Source organism: Panthera pardus, unplaced genomic scaffold (assembly GCF_024362965.1).
Source record: "Panthera pardus isolate Hobbes unplaced genomic scaffold, ASM2436296v1 HiC_scaffold_26, whole genome shotgun sequence".
In the NCBI taxonomy this organism is placed as follows: domain Eukaryota; kingdom Metazoa; phylum Chordata; class Mammalia; order Carnivora; family Felidae; genus Panthera; species Panthera pardus.
The window spans coordinates 20,603,448-20,630,776 of record NW_026526832.1 but is presented as its reverse complement, the minus strand read 5'-3'; the positions used below and the strand labels follow the sequence as shown (position 1 = coordinate 20,630,776).

Here is a 27,329-nt window from a genome sequence, read left to right as displayed (position 1 = left end):
TTCTGTCTGCTTAAAATGCCCTTACCCATATTCACCTATGTGAATTCACCTAACGTTTTATCAATCATCCCTCAATACCCAGGCCAAATATTCTGAGACCAACCCTGCCATGTTCCCTCTCCACCAAATTTTAGTATTAGTCTTGTTTGCTATTAAACAGCCTCTACAATACAAATTTATTTTGTGATTATGTTTAATTATGAAACTTAGGTTAAAACAACATAATTTTATCTCAGCTTCTACGTTGTCAGGAATCTGAGCATGGATTAACGGAGCCTTCTGCTCAGGGTCTCATTAGGCTGAAATCAAAGTGTCAGCTGGACTGACACTGAACTCATTTGAGGCTTGGGATTCTTTTCCAAGCCTACTACCAAGCTTATTTGTTGGCAGGTTTCAAGTCCCTTTCAGTTAGTTCCCTTGCTGACTTTTGGCCAGGAGTCACTCAGCTCCTAGAGGCTCTCTGCCACTCTTTGCCTCATGGCCCTCTCTATAGGCAGTTCCTAACGTCTAAGAGTGGAATTTTGTGCAGAATCTCCTGGAGCAGGAAAAGGATTTTCAGTGAGTTCTTAAAGTTGTTCACAGCTAGTTGAAGTCTCTGTGTGATTCCACATTCACCTTGGGAAACAACTGGCAAATGGGGTCCCTGAGGTTAAAGGGCTTTTCATTACAATAGTCTCAAATCTCTGTGCTTATTTGCTAAGAAAGAACATCTTCACAATAGTTTTCTCATTCAAAAACATAAAGCAAAATGGGGTGCCTGGGTGGCTCAGTTGGTTAAACGTCAGGGTCTTGATCTCTGCTCAGATCATGATCTCAGAGCTCGTGAGTTCAAGCCTCGTATTGGGATCCAAGCTGAGTTCACAGAGCCTGCTTGGGATTCTCTCTCTTCCTCTCTCTCTCTGCCCTTTCCCTACTCTCTCTCTCTCAAAATAAACATTAATTAAAAATTTAAAAAATAAATTGCACTCACTCAAGAGAACAGTGTCTTCATTTTTATCTCCAATTTAAAAAAAGGTAAAGAAAAAAAAAAAAGATTCAGCACTCATGTGCAAAAAAGTGAGTTAAGCTCTGCAGACAGAAACATTTAAAAGTCTCTGCCCTTCAAGGCACGTGGGTGGCTCAGTAGTGGCTTACTCTTGATTTCGACTCAGGTCATGATCTCATGGTTTGTGGATTCAAGCCCCACATCAAGCTCTGTACTGACAGCGCAGAGCCTGCTTGGGATTCTCTCTCTCCCTCTGCCTCTCTCTCTCTCTCAAAATAAAAAAACTTAAAAAAAAAAACTTTAAAAACAAAATAAAAGTTTCTGCCTTCAAGGGGCACAATCTTACTGATATATAAACTGAATTTCCCCTTATTTGTCCACAATGAAACATACATTTAGGAAAAATATGTCTTTGAAGCTGAACTTTTTTTTTTTAAGTTTTTATATCCTTTTGAAGGAGATAGAGACAGAGTGTGAGCAGGGAAGGGGCAGAGACAGAGAGGGAGACACAGAATCCGAAGCAGGCTCCAGACTGAACAGTCAGCACAGAGCCCGATGCAGGGGTCAATCTCATGAGTCATGAGATCATGACCTGAGCCGACATCAGGCGCTTAATCAACTGAGCCACCCAGGTGCCCCAAAGCTGAACATCTTTTAAAATTTATACTCTATTTACAATCTTTAATAATCTTCTTTAACAGGACTCAAAACCTAGAAAGGCATAAAAGGTAGAGATTGATAAAACTGTTTACATTAAAATAAAAAATGTCCAGGCAGCAAAAAAAAAAAAAAAAAAAGGATAAATCAGTCAAATCAAAAGACAAAAATGAGAAAGAGATCTGCAACATGAATGACAAAAAACTATTTCCTTAATCTACAAAACAACCTTAGAAATTAGTACAGGGGCACCTGGCTGGCTCTTCCTCTCGGGGTCATGAGGTCGAGCCCCACGTTGGGTGTACAGATTACTTAAATAAATAAAATTTAAAAAAAAATTAGTATAAAAGGGACCAGGAAAAAAAAAAAGGCAAAAGATCTAAACAGCCAAGTTTACTGAAAAACATACAGATAGCCAATAAGTATAGGAAGTTACTTTATACCTGCACTGTCCAATAATGGTAGCCATTAAACAAATGAGACTATTTACTGAGGTTTGTTTTGTTTTGTTTTCTACATAGGCTCCACACCTAACATGAGACTCCAACTCAGGACCCTGAGATCAAGAGTCACAGGCTCTACTGACTGGGCCAACCAGACACCCCCAAAAATAAGGCTATTTAAACTTAAAATTAAATAAAATTCAAAATTCAGTTCCTTAGTCACAGTAGCCACATTTCAAGTGCTAAATGGCCACATATGACAAGTGGCTACTGTGTTGGGACAGTACCGATATAGAACATTTCCATCAAGTTCCACTTAACAAAAGAAATGTTTTTTTAATATATCAAAGTGGCAAAGAATAAAGATTGATATATTCCTTGGATTAGAGAAAAGTAGGAAAAAGGCAGTAACCTTCAAAATTTTCGAGAGGAATATAAATTGGCACAAACTCAAGTTTACAAACTCTTAACTATTCTATTCACACAAAAGCACATGCATCCAGACACACAAACAATGTACATGCATATGCCCACATGTATATATTGAACTAGTTGTTACAGCAAAAAAAAAAAAAAAAAAACAATGCTATAAATGGCCTATACATCGGGACGCCTGGCTGGCTCAGTCGGTGGGGCATGCGACTCTTGATCTCAGGATCATGAATTTAAGTCTTACATTGGGTATGGAACCTATTTAAAAAAACAAAATAAAATAAATAAATGGCCTATAAGTCAAAAAATAAATAACTGATTTTTTTTTTTTTTTTTTTTTTTTTTAATGATGGTACATTTAAAAACAATGGAATATCAAGGTGCCTGGGTGGCTCAGTTAAGGGGCTGACTTCAGCTCAGGTCATGATCTCACAGTTCATAATTCGAGCCTCACATCAGGCTCTGTGCTGTCAGTATGGAGCCCACTTCAGATACTCCGTTCCCTCCTCTCTGCCCTCCCCTGCTCTCTCTCTCTCAAAAATAAATAAATACTAAAAAATAAAAATAAAAAAATGTTTAATAAATAAATAAAAACAGTGGAATATTAAAACATTTAAGGGAATGAGGCAGATATTAAAATGAGGCAGACATTAAAGGTATCCATGATATTCACAACTAGACAAGTTGCAAAACTGTATATAAAATATAAGTAGGTATACATATTTATGTATTATCTCTACATACAGAGTTAGAAGTCCAGAAAGCTATATTTGAACTATCAACTGTAATTTCAGTATGGTAACTAAATATCGTCAACATTTCAGGATGCAGACTTTCATTTAATCTTGTTTTTATTAGAATGACTCATCCAAGATTAACTCTTTACACTTTTCTGTTCCTCTTTTTTTTTTTTTTAAGAATGAGCCTGGGGGCACCTAGGCAGTAGCTCAGTCAGTAAGCATCAGACTTCGGCTTAGGTCATGATCTCATGGTTCATGAGCCCGGAGCCCCACATCAGGCTGTCTGCTGTCAGCAGAGCCTGCTTCAGATCCTCTGTCCCCCTCTCTCTCTGCTCCTCCCCTCCACTCTCTCTCAAAAATAAACATTTAAAAAAAATAAATGAGCCTATATAGCTTTAATAGAAACTCAAAGTAACTCAAACCAGTATTTTTAAGTCATATATAAATTCTAAAATTTAGTGTATTCAATAACCTTTTAAAACAACATTAAAAACATAACAAATCAAACTGTACTAAAAATACTAAAGGGGTGCCTGGGTGGCTCAGTCATCAGTCAGTTAAGCGTCTGACTCTTGATCTCAGCTCAGGCTCAGGTCACGATCTCATTGTTCATGAGTTCCAGTCCCACATCGAGCCCTCAACTGATGGCTTGGAGCCTGCTTGGGATTCTGTCTCTCCCTCTCTCTGCCCCTCCCCAACTCATGTTTTTTCTCTCTCAAAATAAATAACCTTTAAAAAAATTTTTTTTAATAAAAATAATAAAATTTAGTATATTCAATAACCTTTTAAAACAACATTAAAAACATGATGGATAAATCAAACTGTATTAAAAATACTAAAGGGGCGCCTGGCTGGCTCAGTGGATGGAACATGGAATTCTTGATGTCAGAGTTGTGAGTTCAAGCCCCACGGTGGTGTAGAAGTTACTGAAAAACAAAATCTTTAAAAAGAAAAATAAATAGGGGCACCTGGGTGGCTTGGTCGGTTAAGCGTCTGACTTCGGCTCAGGTCATGATCTCACGGTCCGTGAGTTCGAGCCCCGCGTCAGGCTCTGTGCTGACAGCTCAGAGCCTGGAGCCTGCTTCCGATTCTGTGTCTCCCTCTCTCTCTGACCCTCCCCCATTCATGCTCTGTCTCTCTCTGTCTCAAAAATAAATAAACGTTAAAAAAAAATTTAAAAAAAAAAAAAAAAAGAAAAGAAAAATAAATAAAATAAATGAAAATAAAATTACTAAATTGCACACTACTATAAACTATGAGGCTGGTCTCTATGCAATATAGAAAGAAAGACTACAGTACTAGAGAGGCATTCAGAGGTCTTTGGTAAAAAGGACAAAGATAGCAGGTATTGAACCCTACTGATGAGTTCCCTGCAGTTGTATCTTCCACACACTGGCCTCCTTCCAAACAGCTTTTATAGTAAAAACATAAATGCCCTTTCACCGACAGCGAAACTGCACAGCCTTTTAAGAAAAAAAGAGTCTGCAGATGAGGAAATAGCAAGGCATTCTACAAATGTGATGCTATTTTCTCAGCTCCTGTCAGAATTCTAGGAGATGCAGTAGCAGCAGCACCTTTCATAGAAATGTTTAATTTATGTGCTCAAAAGAGGTCTGTTGTTTTTTGTGTTTTTTTTTTTCCAGTTGTTAGGAGGTTTGTGGGCTTTTAAGACAGGCACATAAAAACAAGACAGAAGGAAAGACAAACTGAAAATAACACAGAATTCAAGAAGCAAAACACAGGGGAACTTTAATATTATGGCAAGAAGGAACATCAGTCAAGAGTGTTACATCAAATCACCCAGCACAAACAGACTTGCAGATAGCAATTTCATACACGTATCAAATATCTTACAATTTTATGTCAATTGTAACTCAATAAAGCTGAAATAATAAATATAAATGTGCACTTGGTATTTTGAAAATTATGGATCACAGCAGTTTGTCAATTTTTAATCCATGCCCCTTACAATGCTCTCTCATTCTATTTTCTATATATTCCAAGATTTTGCCCAGTTTTACCTCCAACAGTCTATAAACAATACATGTAATATCTTTTTCCAAGATGCACACTCTTTCCTGGAGATTTTAATACTACTACAAATACAATACAAATACAGACTAAAAAGGACTCTGGCCTGGTCAATATATATCCAAGAGGATATAACCAGGCTTGGCTTTTAAGTCTGTACTTGTATACATAATTTTTAAGAAAAAAACTACTCATGGTAAAGATTAAGGGTACAGAAACTAAAGTACATTTTGTTAAGGAGTTTTCCTAAACATCTTTCTAGAAAACATCTTTCTATTCATTATATACTTTTATCATATTTTAAATTATTTTCCATTTTCTATACTTCCTCCACAAAAGTTTTTAGCCTCTGAGCATTACTTCTTTTTTACAAATGTCCTAGGGACGCCTGGGTGGCTCAGTCAGTTAAGTGTCCAACTCTAGGTTTCTGCTCAGGTCATGATCTCGCGATTCATGAATTTGAGCCCCAAATCAGGCTCCACGCTGATAGTACAGAGCCTGCCTGGGATTCTCACTCTCTCCCTCTCTCTCAAAAAAATAAATTAATTAACTTAAGAAAAGATTTTTTTTTCTACCTTCCATCTTATTCCCTAAAGTTAAATGACTTTAGGCAAATGTCAAAAATAAAAACCTATGTACATTCAAAATAACATTAATCACTAAGGGAAATCTTCTGCCCACAAATCACATGCTAAAGACCTATACAAGACAGTCTGTGCTCACCTCTAACACCCATACTTCACTTCACGTACCCTGACCTCTTAGCTCCCAAGATATCCAAAGGTACCTCTAGTATAGAATCTCTTAAGGTTGCCTCCCTGTCCTTTCCATCTACAATCACAACTACCTTGTCCTTTTAGGACATGTTCCCCTTTTAACGCTTCCCTGGTTGTGGTGAGTAACAAGGGAAAAGTCAAAAGAGAAAACAGGATCAACAAGATTGTAGTATTTCCAAAGCTCTGCTGTTGCAAAAACAGCTAAATTCTTCAGGGATGTCATTAAATACTTAGATGATACAATGTTCATTTTGGTGTGTGTGTGTTTTTTTTTTTTTTTTAAAGCATGAGCTTAACTTTGAGCACAGTTCTAAAGTCAGTGCAATGGTTCTCAAGATCTCTGGCTTACTACAAATCTTTGTATTCAAGTCGAACCAAACACTATAGATCTAATTCCCAATCATTTCATCACCATCACTGCTACCCTTAAAATTAAAAACATCCAAGACTGTTAACAAAATACTTGAGTAACAATGGGGGGGCCTAAGTCGCTCAGTGGGTTAAGTGTCCAAGTCTTGATTTCGGTTCAGGTCATGATCTCATGGATTCATGCGTTCGAACCCCACATCCAGCTCCTTTCACTGACAGTACGGAGCCTGCTTGGAGTTCTTTTTCTCTCTCTCTCCCCTTCTGCACATGCACTCTCTCTCTCAAAATAAATAAACTTAAAAAAAAAATTTTTTAAATACTCAAGTAAAGCTTTTTAATAACTAGTGTATTTATATAGGGCAAATAGAAAATCAGTAGGGAGACAGTCCAGTACAGTGAATGAGCATTCAAGTTCTACAGAATCTCAACTCCATCATCCCTCTCTCCGCTGTCCCTAGTTATTGGAACTAGTCTGTATGTTCTACATTTAATCAGCCTTTTGATATAATTTTACTATTATACAGTAATTATGAATATTATCTTGCTTTTTCAGGTTTGTAACAACCTTACATCAATCCATGTAGCTCTCACCTCCATGCATACCCTCACATCAAACATGTACATATACATATAATTAATTTTATTTATTTGTTGCTATACTATTGGTCAGAAATACAACCTCATTTTAACAGTGCTCCCTAAAACAGGACAGCCCTACAATGCAGGTACCAAGAACACAATGAAAAAAGAAGCAGATAGTGCTCGTTTTCGTAATTTTATTCTTTCCTTGCTGAAACTGTTCCTAGAACATTTGACCCTAATGCCTATGAAATGTTTCTTTTTTTTGAAATAAGTTTCTTAAGACTTACTTCTCCTAGTCGTTTTGATCTTACAAATATATGCAACATTTCTTAATTTAGGTCAAAGTTACTTCCGTTTGTCAAAACACTAATTTTCTGATCTCATTATTCTGAAATATTAAAGATTGACTTTTGTCTATTCCCCCTACATTTACTTCTACCTAGTCCTTCTTACAAATGGAAATCTTCTGAATGCAGAGGTTTAGTTTAATTCCTCACTTTACAGATGATAAAATGAACCAAAGAGCAGGGTGCTTTTTAGATTTTGCCTGCTAGTAAAAAAAAAGTTTTAGTGTCACCACTCTCATTCTAATTTTAACTTAGATTGAGGCTTTACATTTGTCAGAATCAAATAAAAATACCAAACCACTAATATTCTGATCCCTTCAAGAACTCACTCAGTACTCTACTTATTAAACTAGCCTTTCCATCTTTTAAACATAGCTAACTACGGCATGAAATGTTTATTATAAATGAGCAAATATAACTAACTAGAATTTAAATTAAAAATTGAAAAAATAAAAATAAAAATAAATGAGCAAATATATTAACCTATTATAGGAAACTCTAAACAGCAGATGCAAACTTTTCCTACTTGTCACAATCTCCCAACGATTAGACTATTTTATCCAAAGAGATCATAATGCAAAAAATACTCTTAAGATTCTAGCGACTTGAAATAAATTAATATATTAGGGTTGTGGTCTGCTTACCTATAATTACAATTTGCCAGCCTTCTTTTAATAAAACGAAAAAGTCTCGAGGTATTCATCAAGTAGAAGAAAGTCTAACAGTCTTCTGTGAAGAAGCAATTTCCCCACCACCAAAAAAATTATTTCTAGAGTTTTATCTTTTAAAGGAAACTATCAGCACAGTCACAATTATGAAGATAGACTGTTAAGTGAAAACACTCAATAAATAAAATGTGCCTTTATTTATTCACTAACTTTTTCACATTTCCAACTAAAACAGAAATACAAGCTTAAGACTCATCAATCCCCTATCACATAAAATTTACAAAACAAATACACACGGTTTACAACAATGCACAAGATTGAATAAACAACAGAATCCAAATTTGGGGAAATAAAAAAGAATGGGTGGTAATGTAACAAAACATTAACATATAACTGAGGGGTGAGATATGTGATTTATTTTCTTCTTTATACGTTTCTATAATTTTCCAAATTTTCCCACAGTGAACATTTATTACTTTCGTAATCAGAAAAAAAAATTCATTTAAAAAATAAACCATACATCACATAAAGGTTCATTTAGAAGGGGTCTTCATATTATACAAGTATTATTGACATGATTCACCATTAAAGATAATGCCTCCACTTTCTCACTTTCCAACACTAAAATGCTGTTTTACGTCTCTAACTTTTCTGCTGCATCTCCCAACGTTTTATTTCTACATACATGTACGCTTTTCGTTTTCTTCATACAACGTAATAAAAGTCTCACCATTCCTAAATTGTCCATTTTTTAAAACCTACCTCTAAATTTCGTTATAACAAAATGGGGGGGGGGGGGGGGAAGTGGGGGGAAATGACAATTTTACCCACTAATCACAACTTCGTGAGGCCACCATCACTTTAGCTACGGAAAAGTCAAGGCCGGGTAAACTACACGTCCCACCATGCATTGCTGCCTTGTTCAGAGTAGGTCTCTACGGAAACAGAAAAAAAAAAAAAAATTCTACAAGTCCCACCTGTTACTTCGTTTCTAAACACCTCCTGCACTTTCAGCTTCAACAGCAAACAAAAACAAGAGCCTCGTGACCTCACGTTGGACCCGGGAGCCCAGACGAGCAGGGGACCCGGGGTCAGGCGGCATGTCTGCTATAGCGGGTAAATTCTACCAAGATCCAGCGCTCCTCTCTTCTTTCCGGGGCTGGGTGCACGCACAAGCCTTCTCCTATCTGCATCCAATGGGGGCTCTTCAGCCGCACAAGGGAGAAGAACCGGTTACTGTGCAAGCACAACAGACTTCCCCATGCCGGGGCGGGGGCTACCTCAGTGTGGAGGTGAGAGCGACGTGACCCCGAGAGGCAGCTTCAAAACACTAAGGGGACTCGTCGCAGACGCAGGGAGAAGCCACAGCCCCGCGGCGACCCTCTTCCGCTGGGCGCCTCCATTCCCACAGGGATCACAACCCCGACACTAACCGCCGCCCTCTCCGCGCGGTTTTGTGCCCCCTTCAGCCGGGTCGCTGGGCCAATGACCTCCCTTCCCCTGCGACCGGCAGGCGGCGAGGGAACAAAATTCTCCCGGGCTTCCCCTTCGCTCCCTCCCCCTTACCGTCTTGGCGGCCTCCGCCCAGGTCCTGCCCTTCTTCCTACGGCCCTTTTCCCTCATGTCGGGTCTTGAACTGACTGGGAGGCTCCCGTGTCCGGGCTCCGGCCGCCCTCCCTGCCTGCTCTGCCCTGCGATGCTTTTCCCGCGGTGCCGGGAAAAGTGGGAGAAAGGGGAAGTCAGGTCCGAGGAGCACCCAAGCAGAGGAAGCGGCGGGGGTGGTGCGCGGAGGGGGGGGCGGGGGTCTATGGGGCGGCCGGTCCTCCTGCTGCCGTTGCCACTGCTACCGCCGCTGCCATATTGGGTCCTTACTGTACAGGCAGCCGCTGCGGTCACGTGACCGCTCCCGCGCGGCCGTCACTACTGTACGCAGCCGGACGCGCGAACGTGCGCGCGCGCCCCCGCCTCCCGCGCGGGGCTGCAAGACGAACGAGCCGACGGTCCGCTGCGTCCCGTCACTCCCCCGCCCTTCCGCTCTCTGCCTATCCTTTGGAGCATGCGCGGGAGGGAGGTCCGACGCTAAAGTGCGTCGAGCGTCCAGTGCTCACGCCTACAGCGAAAATCTGCCTGCGGAAGCGGAACTTGATCCGTCCCGGAAGGCTTATTGAACGGATTCTGACCGCGTGCCGGGCGCCTTGGTGGCTGTAGAGGCTTGGAAGAGCCGTGCTTTTCCCCCAATCGGCGACTTTCCTAGCTTTCGCTTTCAATAAGCCTCGTGCTTGTGTTTTTTCATTAGTGCATGTTCAGGCTTACAAAGGTTATCTTTGTGACGATTTGCAACAATTTTTGTCTGCTCATTTAACCCGTTTGGATAGATGAGGCAAGTTGAGTTCGACCTGCCAAGCTCACCATTCTAGGCTGTGGGGAAACCAAGAATCAAGGCGCCAGCTCAAGAGCCGTTTTTCCATCTCCAAGGATTCCTCTAAAACTTAAGATGATCCCCTCAGCCCTTTCTTAAAGGCCACAAGTAACTGCGTTCACACTTTTTCAAGTGAATAGTCTCATCAAAGACCCAAATGGTGTCTTTTCTTTCTTGGGGACCTTAGTCACTTGCACAGTGCCTATAAATATCAGGCACCCAGTAAATATTTGCTGAATGAGTCAGCTGTCTGTAGTCAAAAATTGTCTGTAGGGTCCAAACAGCCTCCTGGAAAATCCAGAATGTGGCATCTTCCATCGCATGTTTTTATACTTTGCAAGGTAAAAAGAATATGCAGTAACGCCTACTGTTCTCTCAAATCCATCTGCTTTCAGAAGTTGTATCTAGTTTAGTAAACTTAGCCCTATACTATATTCTAAAATAGGACTGAGAGTTGGGCTGCCTCTTGGGAGGAAAGACAGGTGAGAGCAATACTTAACTTGGAGTCCATGGTTAGGCTTCAAAACCCCATGGACCCCCTAAAATTATGAACAGCATTTTAATGTAATTGTGCATGTTTGAGAAAAGAACTCATGACTTTCTCAATTTTTCAAAAGGGGCTGTTATACCAAAAAAAAAAAAAAAAAGGTTTGGGGTTTTTATTTTCAGTGTTTATTTTATTTTTGAAAGACAGTGTGAGTGGGGAGGGGGCAGAGAGAGAGAGGAAGACACAGAATCTGAAAAAGGGTCCAGGCTCTGAGCTGTCAGCACAGAGCCTGATGCAGGGCCCAAACCAACGAACCGGTAAGATCATGACCTGAACCGAAGTCAAACGCTTAACCGACTGAGAAGCCCAAATGCCACCCCAAAAAAAGTCTTAATAGGGAGTTTGAGAGGCCGTCTAGATACTTCCTTATATTTCAACTTCAGACATTGATCAAACAGCTCCATAACAGCATAATTGATTTGGGCATATTTTCACAAATCCTTGTAGTAACTCACAGCACTCTCCATAGCACTCAAGGTATGTACCATCTTCCTCTAAAGTCTAGGTCTAGGGGCACCTGGCTGGCTCAGTCAATAGAGTGTGTGACTCTTGATCTCCGGGTTGTGTGTTCCAGCCCCATGTTGAATGTAGAGATTACTTAAAGTCTTAAAAAAAAAAAAAAAAAAAAAAAAAGGCCTAGGTTTGGAGTCCATTCAAGAAGTCTCCATCCCTAGATGTTAAGCAATGCAACAGCTCATTGAAGGAACACTGAAACACCAGCTCTGAAACAATATCTTGTGAGGATAAGGCACCATCCTGAAGACCACATTCATACACTCTAAATCAGTTAGCAATATATGATGCTTTGTGCCCAGTAGGTAGAATATATGGGTCTGGAAATGAAGGGGTGAAGGTAGGAATGACCCTGCTTGGTGCATCCTATCAACTCAATCAGAAATCATGGTTTCCAAAGGGGACTGCTTCCACCAATAGATACAGCAGGAGTCCCATTGAACTTCAAGCTATAATTGCTGCCTGAGCATTTCAGATGCCTTGTATCAAGGGACCAGCAGACATGACAAGAAGGCACCATCTTTTTTTTAATTTTGTTTTATTTTTAAGTAATCTCTGCACCCAACGTGCTGCTCTAGCAGCCATATAACGCCAAGATCAAGAGACACATGCTCCACCAACTGAGCCAGCCAGGCACTCCAGACAAGTCACCATGTTGGCAGGGGTGATTGATCCCAATCATCAAGAGGAAGTTGGAATTCTGTTACACAATGGAAGATGGAAGGACGATGTTCGGCACCCAGGTAATTCACTGGAGTATCCCTTGGTGCTTTCTTACCCCATTTTGTAAATGGAAAAGTACGTCAGCCATGGCCTATAAAGGGCATTGGTATCAGGGGCTAATGACCCTTCGGGCATAAGGCTCTGGGTCATATCACCAGGTAAACCACCTGGACCAGCAGAGGCACCAACTGAGGATGAGAAGAATCTGTGTTCAGATAGAAGCAGGAGACAAGTACAGTTAAGCAGATACATATAAGAAGACAATTCACAAAAGAGGAAATTCAGTTAAGCAATATATGTATAAAAACAATATTCAGGGGCACCTGGGTGGCTCAGTCAGTTGAGTGTCCGACTTTGGCTCAGGTCATGATCACTCAGTTCATGAGTTCAGGCCCCACATCTGGCTCTGTGCTGACAGTTCAGAGCCTGGAGCCTACTTCAGATTCTGTGTCTCCCTCTCTCTGCCCCTTCTCCACTCATGCTGTGTCTCTCTCTGTCTCTCAAAAATGAATTTTAAAAAAAGTTAAAAATTAAAAAAAAAAAACAATATGTACTTCATGAGTATCAGTGAAATCCAAATTATGATTACAATAAAAAAGTTCATTTAAGAATCCTGATTTTTTTAATGTTTATTTATTCTTGAGAGAGAGAGAGAGAGAGAGAATGGGGGTGGGGGGCAGACACAAAATCTGAAGCAGGCTCCAGGCTCTGAGCTGTCAGCACAGAGCCTCCTGATGTGGGGCTCAAACTCACAAGCTGTGAGATCATGATCTGAGCTGAAGTCAGACACCAAACCGACTGAACCACCCAGGTGCCCCAGGAATCCTGATTAAACATACTTATATAAAAATTAACAGGCTTAATGGGTTACAGAGTTTCAGTTTGGGATAATGAATAAATTCTGGAGATGGTTGATGGTGATGGTTGTATAACAATATTAATGTACTTAATGTCACTGAATTGTACTCTTAAAATTATTAAAATGAAAAAAATGATTAAAATGATAAATTTCAGGGGCTCCTGGGTGGCTCAGTCAGTTAAGTGTCCGACTTTGGCTCAGGTCATGATCTCGCAGTTCATGGGTTTGAGCCCTGCATCGGGCTCTATGCTGACAGCTTGGAGCCTGGAGCCTGCTTCGGATTCTGTGTCTCCCTCTCTCTCTGCCCCTCCCCCACTCATGCTCTGTGTGTGTGTGTGTCTCTCTCTGTCAAAAATAAATAAACTTAAAAAGTTTAATGATAAGTTTCATGTATATTTTACCACAATTAAACAATTATTTTAAAAAATTAACCAGTGTTGGGGCACCTAGCTGGCTCAGTTAGTAGAGAATTCAACTCTTAATTTTAGGATTGTAAATTCAAGCCCTACGTTGGATATGGAGATTACTTAAAAATAAAATCCTTTAAAAAAATTAACCAGTGTTTTATATACCAGTAAAAAACTGATAAGAAAGTTTTAAAAGTTCTATTCTCATTAGCTACACAAAAGTGTATACATATATGTGTGTGTACATAGACACATATATTGATACGCTCAAGCCTAAAATTAGAACTAAAGTCCAGGGGAAATGTCTGCACTGTTCATAATCTATATAATGTAAACAGCTAATTTCTGAGAAAACTAAGACTCTAAACAAATAAATATACAAACCACGTTCTTAAAAAGTCTTACTATTCTAAGTGCTTTTAATCCCAGGTCTCCCTCTCTCTCTGGCCCTTCCTCATTCACGTGCGCTCTCTCTCTCTTTCTCTCTCTCTCTCTCTCAAAAATAAACATTAAAAAAATAAATTGGATATCTTCTTTATAAAAAAAAACAAACAGGTTTTTTTTGGTGGGGGAGAAGGGGGAAGAGCAGAAGGAGAGAGAGAGAGAAGCCGGCTCCACATTGAGCATGGAGTTGGACATGGGGCTCGACTCCATGGCCCTGGGATCATGACCTAAGAGGAAATCAAGAGTCCACGCTCAACTGACTGAGCCACCCAGATGCCCCAATACAGTTTTTTTTTTTTAAGAGTAATATGAGGGAGATTTACCCCACCAGGTATTAAAACTTTTAGAATGAATAAAAAGAATAACCAAAACTTTGGAAACCGATTCCAAAACTGACATATTAGTTAATTTAGAAACAGCCCTTAGTATAAACAGGACTTAGTATATGATAAAAGTGACATCATCAGTGAGGAAGTGACTGGGATTGAGCCCCACATCAGGCTCTGTGCTGAGCACGGGACCTGCTTAAGATTCTCTATCTCTAAGGGCACCTGGGTGGCTCAGTTGGCTGAGTGTCTGGCTCTTGATTTCACCTCAGGTCATGATCTCATGGTTTGTGGGCTCAAGCCCCACTGATGGCACAGAGTCTGCTTGGGATTCTCTCTCTCTCTCTCTCTCTCTCTCTCTCTCTCTCTGCCCATCCCCTAATTGCGCTCACTCTCTCTCAAAAAAAATATTCTCTCTCCTTCTACCTCTCTCCCTTGCTCATGCTCTTTCTCTCTCTCTAAAAAAAGAAAGAAAAAAGAAATAGTAGATATAGATAATAGACACATAGATAAAATAAGTAGGTACATTTCCTTGTTGATCATGCTAGAGTCTAAATGTGCAGAATCTGCCAAGACACCCATGTTGGAACACAGCTTCTATCATGATGGCCATGGGCCACATGCCAGGCTTTTCGGGTAGCAGTGATATCTTCAACATCTTTTATGAGGCAGGCACTGGCAAAAATATCACTAAAGCAGTTTTGTAAAGAATTATTTTTCATGAAGTTGTTATTGGAAATCTTTTTTTCTAAGTTTATTTATTTATTTTGAGAGAGAGAGAGAGGATGCATATGAGCAAGGCAGAGAGAGAGGGCTGACAGCATGGAGTCTGACTTGAGGCTTGAACTAATGAACCCGTGATCATGACCCAAGGCAAAACCAAGAGTCAGACGCTTAACCAAATGAGCCACCCAGGTGCCCTGGAAATCTTATTATTAAGAAAGATGGCACTAGTTGTTTGTTGTTGTTGTTGTTGTTGTTTTTAATATTTTTTAATGTTTATTTATTTTTGAGAGAGACAGAGTGTGAGTGGGGGAGGGGCAGAGAGAGAGAGGGAGACACAGAATCCAAAGCAGGCTCCAGGCTCTGAGCTGTCAGCACAGAGCCCAACACAGGACTCATACCTATGAGCCACAAGATCATGACCTGAGCCAAAGTCAGAATCTTAACCAACGGAGCCACCCAGGCATCCCGATGCCACCAGTTTCTGTACATCTGTAGGAAATCATTATTGGCCAAGAAATTAGAGTTTTTGGCATTCAGCAGGATGGGATGACGGAGGAGTCTTTCTGTTTTCACCTCCTTGTTCACAGGATTGTCCTGTGACAAGACTGGCAATTCCTATGACCAGTTCCTCAGGTTTTCACAATTGTACCTATGGATCCTACTATCCCAACCTCTCTACTCACAGGACTTGGATATCTGATTGTCACTTCAAGGTACACAATGATGCTATTATATATTGGGCAGAATCCTAGACACTGAACACAGTATAGTTTACATAATCTTTAACTTCCTCATCAGGTAGCAGGTTCATTGTAGGGCTAAGTCTGTCTGATGCCAGGATCACTTTCTATCCAGTTATTCCAGCACCATTTATTGAAGAAATTATCCTTTCCCCAGCATATATTCTGAGCTCCTTTGTCATAAATTAGTTGACCATATACATGTGGGTATTTTTCTGGGCTCTCTATGAGGTTCCATTGATCTATGTTTCTCATGCCAATGCCATACTGTTTTGATTACTATGGCTTTGTAATATAGCTTGAAATCAGGAAGTGTGATGCCTCCAGTTTTATTCTTCTTTGTCAAGATTGCTTTGGCCATTTAGGGCCTTTTGTGGTTTCATACAAATTTTAGAATTGTTTTTCATATTTCTGTGAAAAGCGCCATTGGAATTTTGATAGAGATTGTATTCAGTCTGTAGATAGCTTTGGGTAGTCTGAAGGTTTTAACAATATTAATCTTTCCAATCCATGAGAACAGAATATCTTCATTTATTTGTGGCTTCTTCAATTTCATTCATCAATGTCTTGTAATTTTCAGTGTTCAGATCTTTCACCTCCTTGGTTAGATTTATTCCTAAGTATTTGATTCTTTTTGATGCTATTATAAATGCTATTGTTTTCTTAATTTCTCTTTCTGATAGATCATTATTAGTGTATAGAAATACAACTGATTTTTGCATATTGATTTTCTATCCTATCCTACAACTTTACTGACTTGTTTATTAGTTCTAACAGTTTTGGGGTGGGATCTTTAGGGTTTTCCACATATAATATCATACCATCTGCAGATAGAGACAATTTTACCTCTTCCTTTCCAGTTTGGTTACCTGTTACTTCTTTTTCTTTCTAATTGCTCTGACTAGAGCTTCCGGTACTATGTTGAGTAAAAGCGGGAAGCATGGGCATCCTTGGAGTACCTGGCTGGCTCAGATGGTAGAGCATGTAATTCTTAATCTCAGGGTCTTGAGTTTGAGCCCCATGTTGGATGTAAAGATTACTTTTAAGAAGTAAATTATGGGGCGCCTGGGTGGCTCAGTCGGTTAAGCGGCCGACTTCGGCTCAAGTCATGATCTCACGGTCCATGAGTTCGAGCCCCGCGTCGGGCTCTGTGCTGACAGCTCAGAGCCTGGAGCCTGTTTCAGATTCTGTGTCTCCCTCTCTCTGACCCTCCCCCGTTCATGCTCTGTCTCTCTCTGTCTCAAAAATAAATAAACGTTAAAAAAAAAAAAAAAAAAAAACTTAAAAAGTAAATTAAATTGGGGTACCCAGGTGACTCAGTTGTTAAGCATCTGACTTCGGTTTGGGTGATGACCTCACAGTTGGTGAGCACAAGCCCCACTTTGGGTAAGCTCCAGCCCTGCTTCAGGTAAAAACACCAGCCCCGGATGAGTGCCAATTCTCTCTCTTTCTCTCTCTCTCTCTCCCTCCCTCTCTTGCCCTCTCTGCCCCTTCTGGGTTTCTTTCTCTCTCTCCCTCTCTTTCTCTGCCCCTCACTTGAGCCCTTTCTCTCTCTCAAAAAAATTAATTAATTAATTTAATTAAATTAAAATTTTTATAATGTTACTCATTTTTAAGGGAGAGAGAGACAGAGCACAAGGTGGGAAGCGGCAGAGAGAGAGGGAGACACAGAATCTGAGGCAGGCTCCAGGCTCTGAGCTGTCAGGACATGGGGCTTGAATGGTTCATCCACAAGATCGTGACCTGAGCCGAAGTTGGATGCTTAACCAATTGAGAGACCCAGGCACCCTAAGTTGTTTTTTTTTTTTTTTAAATACTGGGCAGCCTTGACTTGTTCCTGATCTTAGAGGAAAATATTTCGGCTTGTCACCATTGACTATGATGTTAGCTGTGGGCTTGTCAAATACAGTCTTTATTATGTTGAGGTATGTTCTCTGTACACAGTTTGTTGACAATTTTTATCATGAAAAAATGTTGAATTTTGTCAAATGCTTTTTCTGCATCTATTGAGATGATCTTATGATTTTTATTTTTCATTTTAATATGGCATATCACATTAATTTGCAGATATTGAACACCCCTGGAATAAATCTCAATTAACCATGGTGTATGACCCTTTTAATGTACTGTGGAATTTGGTTTGTTAATTTTTAGAAAAAAAGATTTAATGTTTAGGAACCATGAGATCATGACCTGAGCTGAAGTCGGACACTCAACCAACTGAGCCACATAGGCACCCCTGTTCGCTCATTTTTTGAGTCCTCTCTCTCTCTCTCTCTCTCCCTCTGTTTTTCTCTCTCTCTCTGTCTCTCTCTGCCTCTCTCTCTCTTAATCAGTCTGGCTAGAGGGTTATCAATTTTGTTGATCTTTTCAAAGAAGCAGTTCCTGGTTTCATTGATCTGTTCTATGGTTAGCTCATTTTTTTGTTGAGGATTTTTGCATCCAGGGACATTGGCTATAATTTTCTTTTCTTGTAGTGTCTTTGTCTGCTTTAGTATCAGGGTCATATTGGCCTCATAAAATGAGTTTGGAAGTGTTTCCTCCCTTTCTATTTGAAAGCTTGAGAAGATTAATAATAATTCTTTCTTAAATGTTTGGTAGACTTCACCAGTGAAACTACCTAGTCCTGGACTTTTCTTTGTTGGGTGTTTTTTTTATTTTTTTTTTAAAAATTTTTTTTAATGTTTATTTATTTTTGAGACAGAGAGAGACAGAGCATGAACAGGGGAGGGGCAGAGAGAGAGGGAGACACAGAATCTGAAACAGGCTCCAGGCTCTGAGCTGTCAGCACAGAGCCCGACGCGGGGCTCGAACTCACGGACCGTGAGATCATGACCTGAGCCGAAGTCGGACACTTAACCGACCGAGCCACCCAGGCGCCCCTGTTGGGTGTTTTTTTTAATGGTTCAATCTCCTTGATAGTAATCAGTCTGTTCAGATTTTTATTTCCTCATGATTCAATCTTGGAAGTTTGTATGTTTTTATAAATTTATCCATTTCTTCTAGTTTTTCCAACTTGTTGGCATACACTTGTCCATAATAATCTCCTGTGAACCTTTTAATTTCTCTGGTATTGAATTTCTTTGGTAATGCCTCGTCTTTCATTTGTAATTTAATTTATTCGAGTCCTGTCTCTTTTTCTTGGTTAGTCTACTAAAGGTTTGTCTAATTTGTTTATCCTTTTTTTTTCTGTCCCACCCCCTATTTTATCTTAAAAACCATCTCTTAGTTTCATTAATCTTTTCTATTGTCTTTTTGGTCTTTGTTTCATTTATTCCTTCTCTGATCTTTGTTATTTCCTTCTTTCTACTAGCTTTGGGCTTCATTTGTTCTTTTTTTCCTAGTTAATTGGGGTATAAAGTTAGGTTCTCTGTTTGAGAGCTTTCCTTTGTTCTTAATACAGGAGTTTATTCCTATAAACTTCCCTCTTGGGGTGCCCGGGTGGCTCAGTTGGTTAATCCTGACCGTTGGCTCAAGTCATGATCTCACAGTTCCTGAGTTTGAGCTCCCCATCAGGGTCTCCGCGGTCAGTGCAGAGCCTGCTTATATCTTCTGTCCCCCTCTCTCTGTACCTCCCCCCCCAAAAATAAACATTAAAATTTTTTAATAAAAAAATAAACTTCCCTCCTAGAACTGTTCTTGCTGCATTCTATAAATCTTGATATATTATATTTCCATTTTCATTTGTTTCACAGATTTTTTTGTTTGTTTCTCTTTTAATTTCTTTAACCCATTGATTGTTTAGGAGCATGCTGTTTAATTTCTGCATACTTGTGAAGTTTCTAATTTTCTTCTTGTAATTGATTTCTAGTTTCATACCATTGTGGTCAGAAAAGATGATAAGATTTCAAGCTTCTTAAATTTATTAAGACTCATTTTGTGACCTAACATATGATCTATACTGGAGAATGTTCCATGTGCTCTTGAGAAGAATGTGTGTTCTGCTGCTGTTGGGTAAAATGTTCTGTGAATGTCTGTTAAGTCCATCTGGTCTACCAGGTCATTTAAGTCCAATGTTTCTTAATTGATTTTCTGCCTGGATGATCTATCCATTGTTGAAAGTGGGATATTGAAATTCCCTACTATTGTATTGCTGTCTATTTCTCCATTCAGATCTGTTAATATTTGCTTTATATATTTAGGTCCTTCTATGTTGAGTACGCAAATATTTACAAACGTTACAGCCTCTTGATGAATTGATCACTTTACCATTATATAATGACCCTCTTTGTCTCTTGTTACCGACTTTGGTTTAAAGTCTATTTTGGATAATATAAGTATAGCTTACCTCTGCTTTCTTTTGGTTTCCATTTGCACACAATGTCTCTTTCCATCCCTTCACTTTCCATCTGTTTGTGCCCTAAAGCCAAAATGAATCTTTCCTAGGCAGCATATAATGGGTTTTGCTTTTTTATCCATTTCGCCACTCCACTATCTTTTGACTGGAGAAGGAAAAAATCTTTTTAAAGTTACTTCTATCCATATGTTAAAAAGATACTCAGGTACTCATTGTATTTCTGCTTTGTGTTTCAGTTTGGTAAATTAGGTAAATAATGCACATACATTATTTATATCGTTATGTCACAATGCATTACAATTAACTTAAGTACCCCAGTTTGGTAGAATTTAACCAATTCTGTCTAATGGCAGTCCAAAGAGGATTTCCTTTATAAGAGACTTCTTCCTGTAACTTCGCAGATAGTAGAACCAACATTAGTTTCAGGGGGGAAAAGATTGAGCAATTGTAATAAAAATGCAGTATTAAATCAACAGCATAGTATGAATATGCCAAAGAATGCACGTGCTGTTAGCTCTGCTCTCGTTAGCTCTGCCTTTGCTACAGACTTCAGCCTTAACCAGTTTGCCATCTCAAGCATTCTTGCCTTAAGTTAGGTCATGAGCAGCAGGGAGGCTGTAGGTGGAGCCCATTGGAAGTCCTCACGTCTGACCCTACATCAGTCAGTGGCTGCACAGGGGAAGAGGTGCTGGGCTCACACTCCCTGGTCTGGAATTCCCCACGTGAGGACACTCTACCTATCAGGAGCTGGGCAAGCCTCTTGAACTCTTTAAGTCTCAGTTCCCTCTACAGGGATTATTGTGAGGTTTGAATGAGGAGATACTGTGTAAAGAACCTAGAATAGTACCTGGTACATTAGACACTATCCATAAATGCTAACTATTGTATCTTCTATATTATACCACAAGTATATATACTTCTGTATATATACTATAGTATATATACTTCTGTATATATATACTCTGTATATATATTTTATATACTTCTGTGTATATACTATATGTATATAGTATACGTATATAGTAATATATAGTATATACATATACATATATAGTAGCATATAGTATATATACTATATTATATGGACAGAAAAGAGGGCTGTGAGAAGTAAGGGAGATGATTCATTCTCAAAACTACCAAATAAAGTCTGTGTTGTCTAGTTAACAGCAGGTTTACAACTTATTGGAAATATATATGAACGACCCCCACCCCCCCACCCCCCCATCCCCGCCCAACAAAATGGAGTCCCAAACCTTTAGACACTTCACTTCCTGGTTCTCCCCCTGTCCGATTCAAGGACTTATTTTCATGGGCTTATTTTCAAGGGCTTTGCAATGAGCATGCGCCAAAGAACAAAGGGAGGAGGGACTGAAAAATCTCTGCCATACCTCAGGGAATTTGCATTTGTTCCAATCAGACTATTTTTGCCTTACATGGGCATAGGTAGTGTCTGGGTAAGGCTGTAACCTCTGTAGCACTCAGCCAATGAGGAACCAGGGGAGGGACTTGCATGCTAGAAGATAAATTGTCTGCTGTTAACTGCCCCGAGTGTGCCTGTCCATCACCCACTCTTGCAAGAATGTTGATTAAAGCCTCTCTTCCCTGTGCTCCGAGTCTGTGCATCCCTCCTTTGATTGGGTCAGTGAGCCTACTTCTCACAAGGGCAAAAGTGACCTTTTCAACTCTTCTTCCCCCCTGCAAAACTTAAAAAATAACTAGCTGTTCCCATTTCTCTATTATGCAGCAAGATTTAGTTTACTTGGTGACAGGGCCAGCAAGAGCCTAGAAGAAAGGAATCTACTGAATGTCTGCTAAATGCCTGGCAATTTATATGAGGATACAAATGTTTCTTGTCAAGAAACATTTTTTTAGGGACAATTTCTTTTTCTTTTCTTTTCTTTTCTTTCTTTCTCTCTCTCTTTCTTTCTTTCTTCTTCTTCTTCTTCTTCTTCTTCTTCTTCTTCTTCTTCTTCTTCTTCTTCTTCTTCTTCAAGTTTATCTATTCTGAGAGAAAGAGAAAGAGAGACCAGGGGAGGGGAAAAGAGACAGAGGGAGGGAGAGAGAATCCCAAGCAGGCTCCACACTGTCAGCATGGAGCCTGACGCAGGGCTCAAACTCACTAACCATGAGATCATTACCTTAGCTAAAATCAAGAGCCAGAAGCTTAACCAACTGAGCCCAGGCACCCCTTCCTTTTTTCTTTCAGGGACAATTTCTGCCAATTAGTAATATGATCTTGAAATACTCAATCCAATTCCATTAAACAGGTCAATTTAGTATATTTCAGCCATGAGCCAAATACTGAGGGCCAGAAATGAGTGTAAGACTGCAAAACAGTGAGAACAGGAACTGAGCCTGTCATGTTTATTATATTTGCAGTGCCCAGAATAGCACCTTGTGATAGAAAGTTCTCCATACATTTTTGTTGAATCAATAAGTAGATGAATGGGGGCGCCTGGGTGGCTCAGTCAGTTAGGCGTCGGACTTCGGCTCAGGTCATGATCTCACAGTTTGTGAGTTCGAGCTCCGCGTCGGGCTCCGTGCTGACAGCTCGGAGCCTGGAGCCTGCTTCAGATTCTATGTCTTGCTCTCTCTCTCTGCCCCTCCCCTGCTTATGCTCTGTCTCTCTCTGTCTCAAAAATAAACAAAACACTAAAAAAAAAATTTTTTTTAAATAAGTAGATGAATGAATAAATAAAGAAGACATAGTCCTTACTCCAAAATAGCTCATCTGAAAATAAGAAAGACCTATGAACAAATACCATACATTGTTATACATGCAATCATAAACATATATACAAGATCCTAAAATGGCATAGAGGAATAGGAACCCTATGGATATTAGCACAAGGGAGGGTATCCAGCAAGGCTCCAAGAAGGAATGGCAACCAGTGAAGAGTGGACAGGGCAGAGTGAGTAAATGAGAAGCAAGGAGACCAGTTGGGAGGGTTTTGCAGCACTTCCAGGACATTATTTCCTAACCTGCAGTCCAGGGGAGGAGTCCATTAGCTTAGACAAAATTACGTTTATTTTCACTAACCTTAAAGTTATGACTTTGGTCGCCAACGGAAATCACAGATATTTTCAGGTTACATTACACTTAAGACATCTAGAAATATTTTTACATTTATCACAATTTCACAACTTCAATATTATTAGACCTGGCACCGGATCTTGTTATTTGGTGCATTAATAATGAAGCACATGTATCGCTATAACACAAGTTTGTTTTTCTAATAAGCTAATCACTATATTTCAATAGAAATGTTTTTCTCTGTGATCCCATGGATTTTATTCACACATTCAAAGAGATTCTGAGGGGTGCCTGGGTGGTTCAGTGGGTTAAGCGTCTGACTTTGGCTCAGGTCATGATCTGACTGTCCATGAGTTTGAGTCCCATGGCCAGCTCTGTGCTGACAGCTCGGTGCCTGCAGCCTGCTTCAGATTCTGTGTCTCCCTCTCTCTCTGCCCTTCCCCTACTCGTGCTCTGTGTGTGTCTCTGTGTCTCAAAAATGAATAAAGAAGCATGGGAAAAATTTTAATATAAATAAATCAAAGAGATTCTGAGAAGGGGTCTATAGGCTTCCACAAACTGCCAAAGAAATCCATAGTAAAAACAAATGAACACAAAAATAGGAATTGGGATTCTGTCACACAATACTGTGTGACTTTATTTTTTATTTTTAGTTTTTTACATTTTTTTCAAGTTTATTTATTTATTTTGAGACAGAAAGAGAGAGAGGGAGAGCACAAGCAGGGAAGGGGCAGAGAAAGAGAGAATCCTAAGCAGTCTCTGCACTGTCAGGGCAGAGCCTGGTGCAGGGCTCAAACTCACAAACCATGAGATCATAACCTGAGCCAAAAAGCAAGTCGGAGGCTTAACAGACTGAGCCACGCAGGTGCTCCATAACAGTGTGTGACTTTGGGCAAATTTTCAAAATCTTTTTGGGCCTCAGTTTCCTCATGTGAAAAATGTGTGTAATACTGATAGTTTTCTATTTTATAAAGTGGGGGGTGTCTTGGTGGCTCGGTCGGCTAAGCATCTGACTTCCACTCAGGTCATGATCTCACAGCTCGTGAGTTCGAGGCCCACACTTGGCTCTCTTGTCTCCCTCCCTCTGCCCCTCCCCTGCTTGCTCTCTCTCTCTCTCTCTCAAAAATAAATAAACATTAAAAACAATTTTTTTTAAATATAAGGTGTTGTAGAAATAAAAGAAGTACACATAGAAAATTTAAAATAATGCCAGGTGTATGATAAATATTCAATAAATATCATAATATCAAATCATCTTGATTTCTGAAGAAAATCCAATGAATGATCCCTTAAATCCAGCTTTCCTTGAGACTGTAAACTGCTTATGAAGATTTCCCTGAATGCTAGTTAAAATAACAACCAAAAGAGTCCTCATTTTCTCTCCTTCACTTTTTATTAGTCATTTTGAGGATCAATGCAGCGTCAACACAAGGTTCCTGTTTTCTGCAAAGAACTAAAAAGGCAACTTCCTAAGAATTAAGGCTGATATACAAACATAGATTTAGAGTTGACAGGTCCCCGAGGAAGATATCTTATTCCAGGTTGTCTAAAGCACCGATCTCAGTGCTATTGACAGGCATGAACTAGCTCACTTCAAGCATATGAAGGGAAAACCAGAGCCTGACTTAAACTGTGCTGTACTGCAGGTGGTCAAAGGCAAAGAGACGCAGGAAGCAGGAAGGAAGGCAGAGGAACTGGAGGCCAGCCAGGAACAAGCTGGGAATAGCCAGACTGCACTGCTCCTTAGTTACCATGGGCTTTGTCCAGCCAGATGTCCTAGCATCTCCTTGGTTTTCTGCCTGAGGAATCTGACTATTCATTCTGAAGTTATCTTAAATGCTGTCCACATTCACAAATACTCCTCAGAGGCCAAATTCATTTTTAAATGTTCATCCTAGCAAGAGATTTTTTTTTACATAGATGGGGATACAGCCTGGACCTAAATAGATTTAGGTTCAAGTCTCATCATTGTAATTTACTACCTAAGTGAACTTAAGCAATTGACTAGGATTCTCTAATCTTCAGCTTCCTCATCTGCCCCAAAATCGAGATAATTTACTCAATAAATATTCACGTTTGAGTCCCTATTATGTGACATGCTCAGATTTGGATGTTGGGAATACAGAAGAAAACCACACAGGGTAGCTTCATTCAAGTGAAGACAGAAGAGAAATAAATAGACAAGACAGTATCGGATGTTGATAAATGCTCGGAAGACAATCCACCAAGTTGATGTGCAAGAAGTGATGGAGTTGCGGCATCTTTGGAGGAGGAAGAATTTGACATTGGAGCCGAGACTGAAGACAAAAAGACAAGAAGAAACTCGCCTCGTGAAGATTCGGGTGTGGAGCATTCCAATGAGAGGGAAAGAGAATTTCAAAGGCCCTGAGGCGGAAGAAAGCACTTGGTGTGTCCTTGGAATATAAAGAAGATACACAATGGAGTGAGGTGGAGAGGGGCTGGGGAGAGGTGGAAGAGGTAGGCAGGACTGAGGAAGTGGAGGAGGATGTAAGAGCTTTGAGAAGAGCCGGGGAATGTGTGAAATACTTGTTTGGGAGAATGGGGGAGAGAACATACTGGAGAAGTGTAGTAGGGTTGCTTGGCAGCATTGAGACTCCTTTTGAGATGCGTGGTCATGAATTTCAACTAGAACTAGTTGGCATAGTGGATGTTGCGCTGAGAATTAGATGAAGTGAATGGAAGTTTTTGACACATGGTAGATGCTCAGAAATGTTCACTAGCTATTATAAGGGAGAAAAATCTTAAGATGAAGAAAACTAAACCAACTCATTTATTTTTGCCACCATCTGTAATTTATCAGAGAGGTAAACGATATGCTATGTATTCTGAGCTTTGGTTTAAGACTAAGTTTTCCACAAAAAGGGAGTTTTTTAGCATCTGGATGTTTTAAACCTGAACGTTTTTGCACACCCAGCACAAAATGCCGCGATTTTTTGCTCTTGTGGTCTTAATAAACTGGAAGTAAATTTCTCCTGTCAGTCTCTTGTGGGATCACTTCCTCATATTCCAAATACAGGAACACAGCTCATTTTAGTATATGCACAAAATTTGCTTCTCTTTCTCTTTCTGCATGTTCAGACAAAAGAAAGATCTCTTCTGGTGACTTTCCAAGGTGTTTTGAAATATTAATTCACAACATTTGAGGCCTGGGAATAACTCTGTAGTGTGGCATGCCACATCTATTGCAACTTTAAATATAATCTCCTCTGCAATGGCAGAAATGGAGAACATCACACCTGAGATTTTCTATAATTTCATCTCACCAATGAGATCTTTTCTGACAAATCCCTTTAAAAAAAAAAACGGAGGCTCTATGCCCAACGTGGGGCTTGAACTCATATCCCCAAGACAGAGAGTCGTATGCTCTACCAATGGAGTCAGCCAGGCACCCCTGAATGAACTTGATTTGAACAGGACAGGACATGGAATTGGTGGGGACTTCAAGGACAGAGGCTGGGAGACTGGGGGGTGGCTGAGAGGTGAGAATGACCACAGGTTGGTAGGAGGCTAGTGATGAGTCCAGCCAGGGATAGAAAGTGGGCTTCCCAATAGGAGGAAGAGTGCAATGGAGAGGAATATAGGAGCTAGCAAAATCTGGGATTCTAGGCATTCAGTCTAAGAGCGGGCTGTGAGAACTCTGGCTCTTAGAGAAGTTGAAAAGAACAAGTCAGGTCCTCGATCTTAGTTTTTCACAGCCCCTACCTCTATGTTCTGGAAACTTTTCCCCTAGGGGGCATCATCCACTCCAATGTCCAAGGTTCCTCGAAGAAACCTCCTCCCCTCCACCTCCCACCCCTACTCCACATAATATTTACAAGTTGGAGACAAAAAGGTTCTGATGTCATAGCAAATGCACTGGTCTCTGTCATAACCGCCCAACAGTCAGTTCCTGTGTATGCTGACAGATCCTTCCGGCAAACATCTAGGACTTCCTGCCTGAGAGTTTTCCCTAATCACTGGAGCATGCTTGACCAGAAAAGCCAGGGTTTTAATGTCCCCAGAGCAACCATCAAACAATGATTGACGGAGCTGATATAGAAATACATATTTCAGGGGCACCTGGGTGGCTCAGTCAGCTAAGTGTCCGACCTCGGCTCAGGTCATGATCTCACAGTTCGTGGGTTCCAGCCCCCTCTCTCTCTGCCCCTCCCCTGCTCACACTCTGTCTCTGTCTCAAAAATAAATGAACATTAAAAAAAATTTTTAAAAAAGAAATACATATTTCACTTACCTATTGCTGTTT

The 27,329-nt window shown here is 40.1% G+C and overlaps 1 protein-coding gene and 1 long non-coding RNA gene across 3 annotated transcripts in view; one reads left to right on the top strand and one right to left on the bottom strand.

Annotated features, from left to right (window-relative positions):
- The window catches only part of ASXL2 (ASXL transcriptional regulator 2), a 133,267-nt gene extending 123,363 nt beyond the window's left edge, over window positions 1–9,904 (bottom strand). The window contains exon 1 of the mRNA XM_053891078.1: window positions 9,597–9,904. Within this exon, the coding sequence (XP_053747053.1) occupies window positions 9,597–9,653 (57 nt within the window). The 5' untranslated portion in view covers window positions 9,654–9,904. The remainder of the gene's footprint in view (window positions 1–9,596) is intronic.
- LOC128773678 (uncharacterized) lies at window positions 8,892–25,496 on the top strand. 2 transcript variants are annotated; one of them, XR_008418081.1, is made up of 3 exons: window positions 8,892–9,146; window positions 12,059–12,252; window positions 24,712–25,496. It is a non-coding gene; the product is annotated as an uncharacterized LOC128773678 (long non-coding RNA). The 2 variants fall into 2 exon arrangements; XR_008418082.1 differs by lacking the exon at window positions 8,892–9,146 and adding an exon at window positions 9,904–10,790.
- The last annotated feature ends 1,833 nt before the right edge of the window (window positions 25,497–27,329 follow it).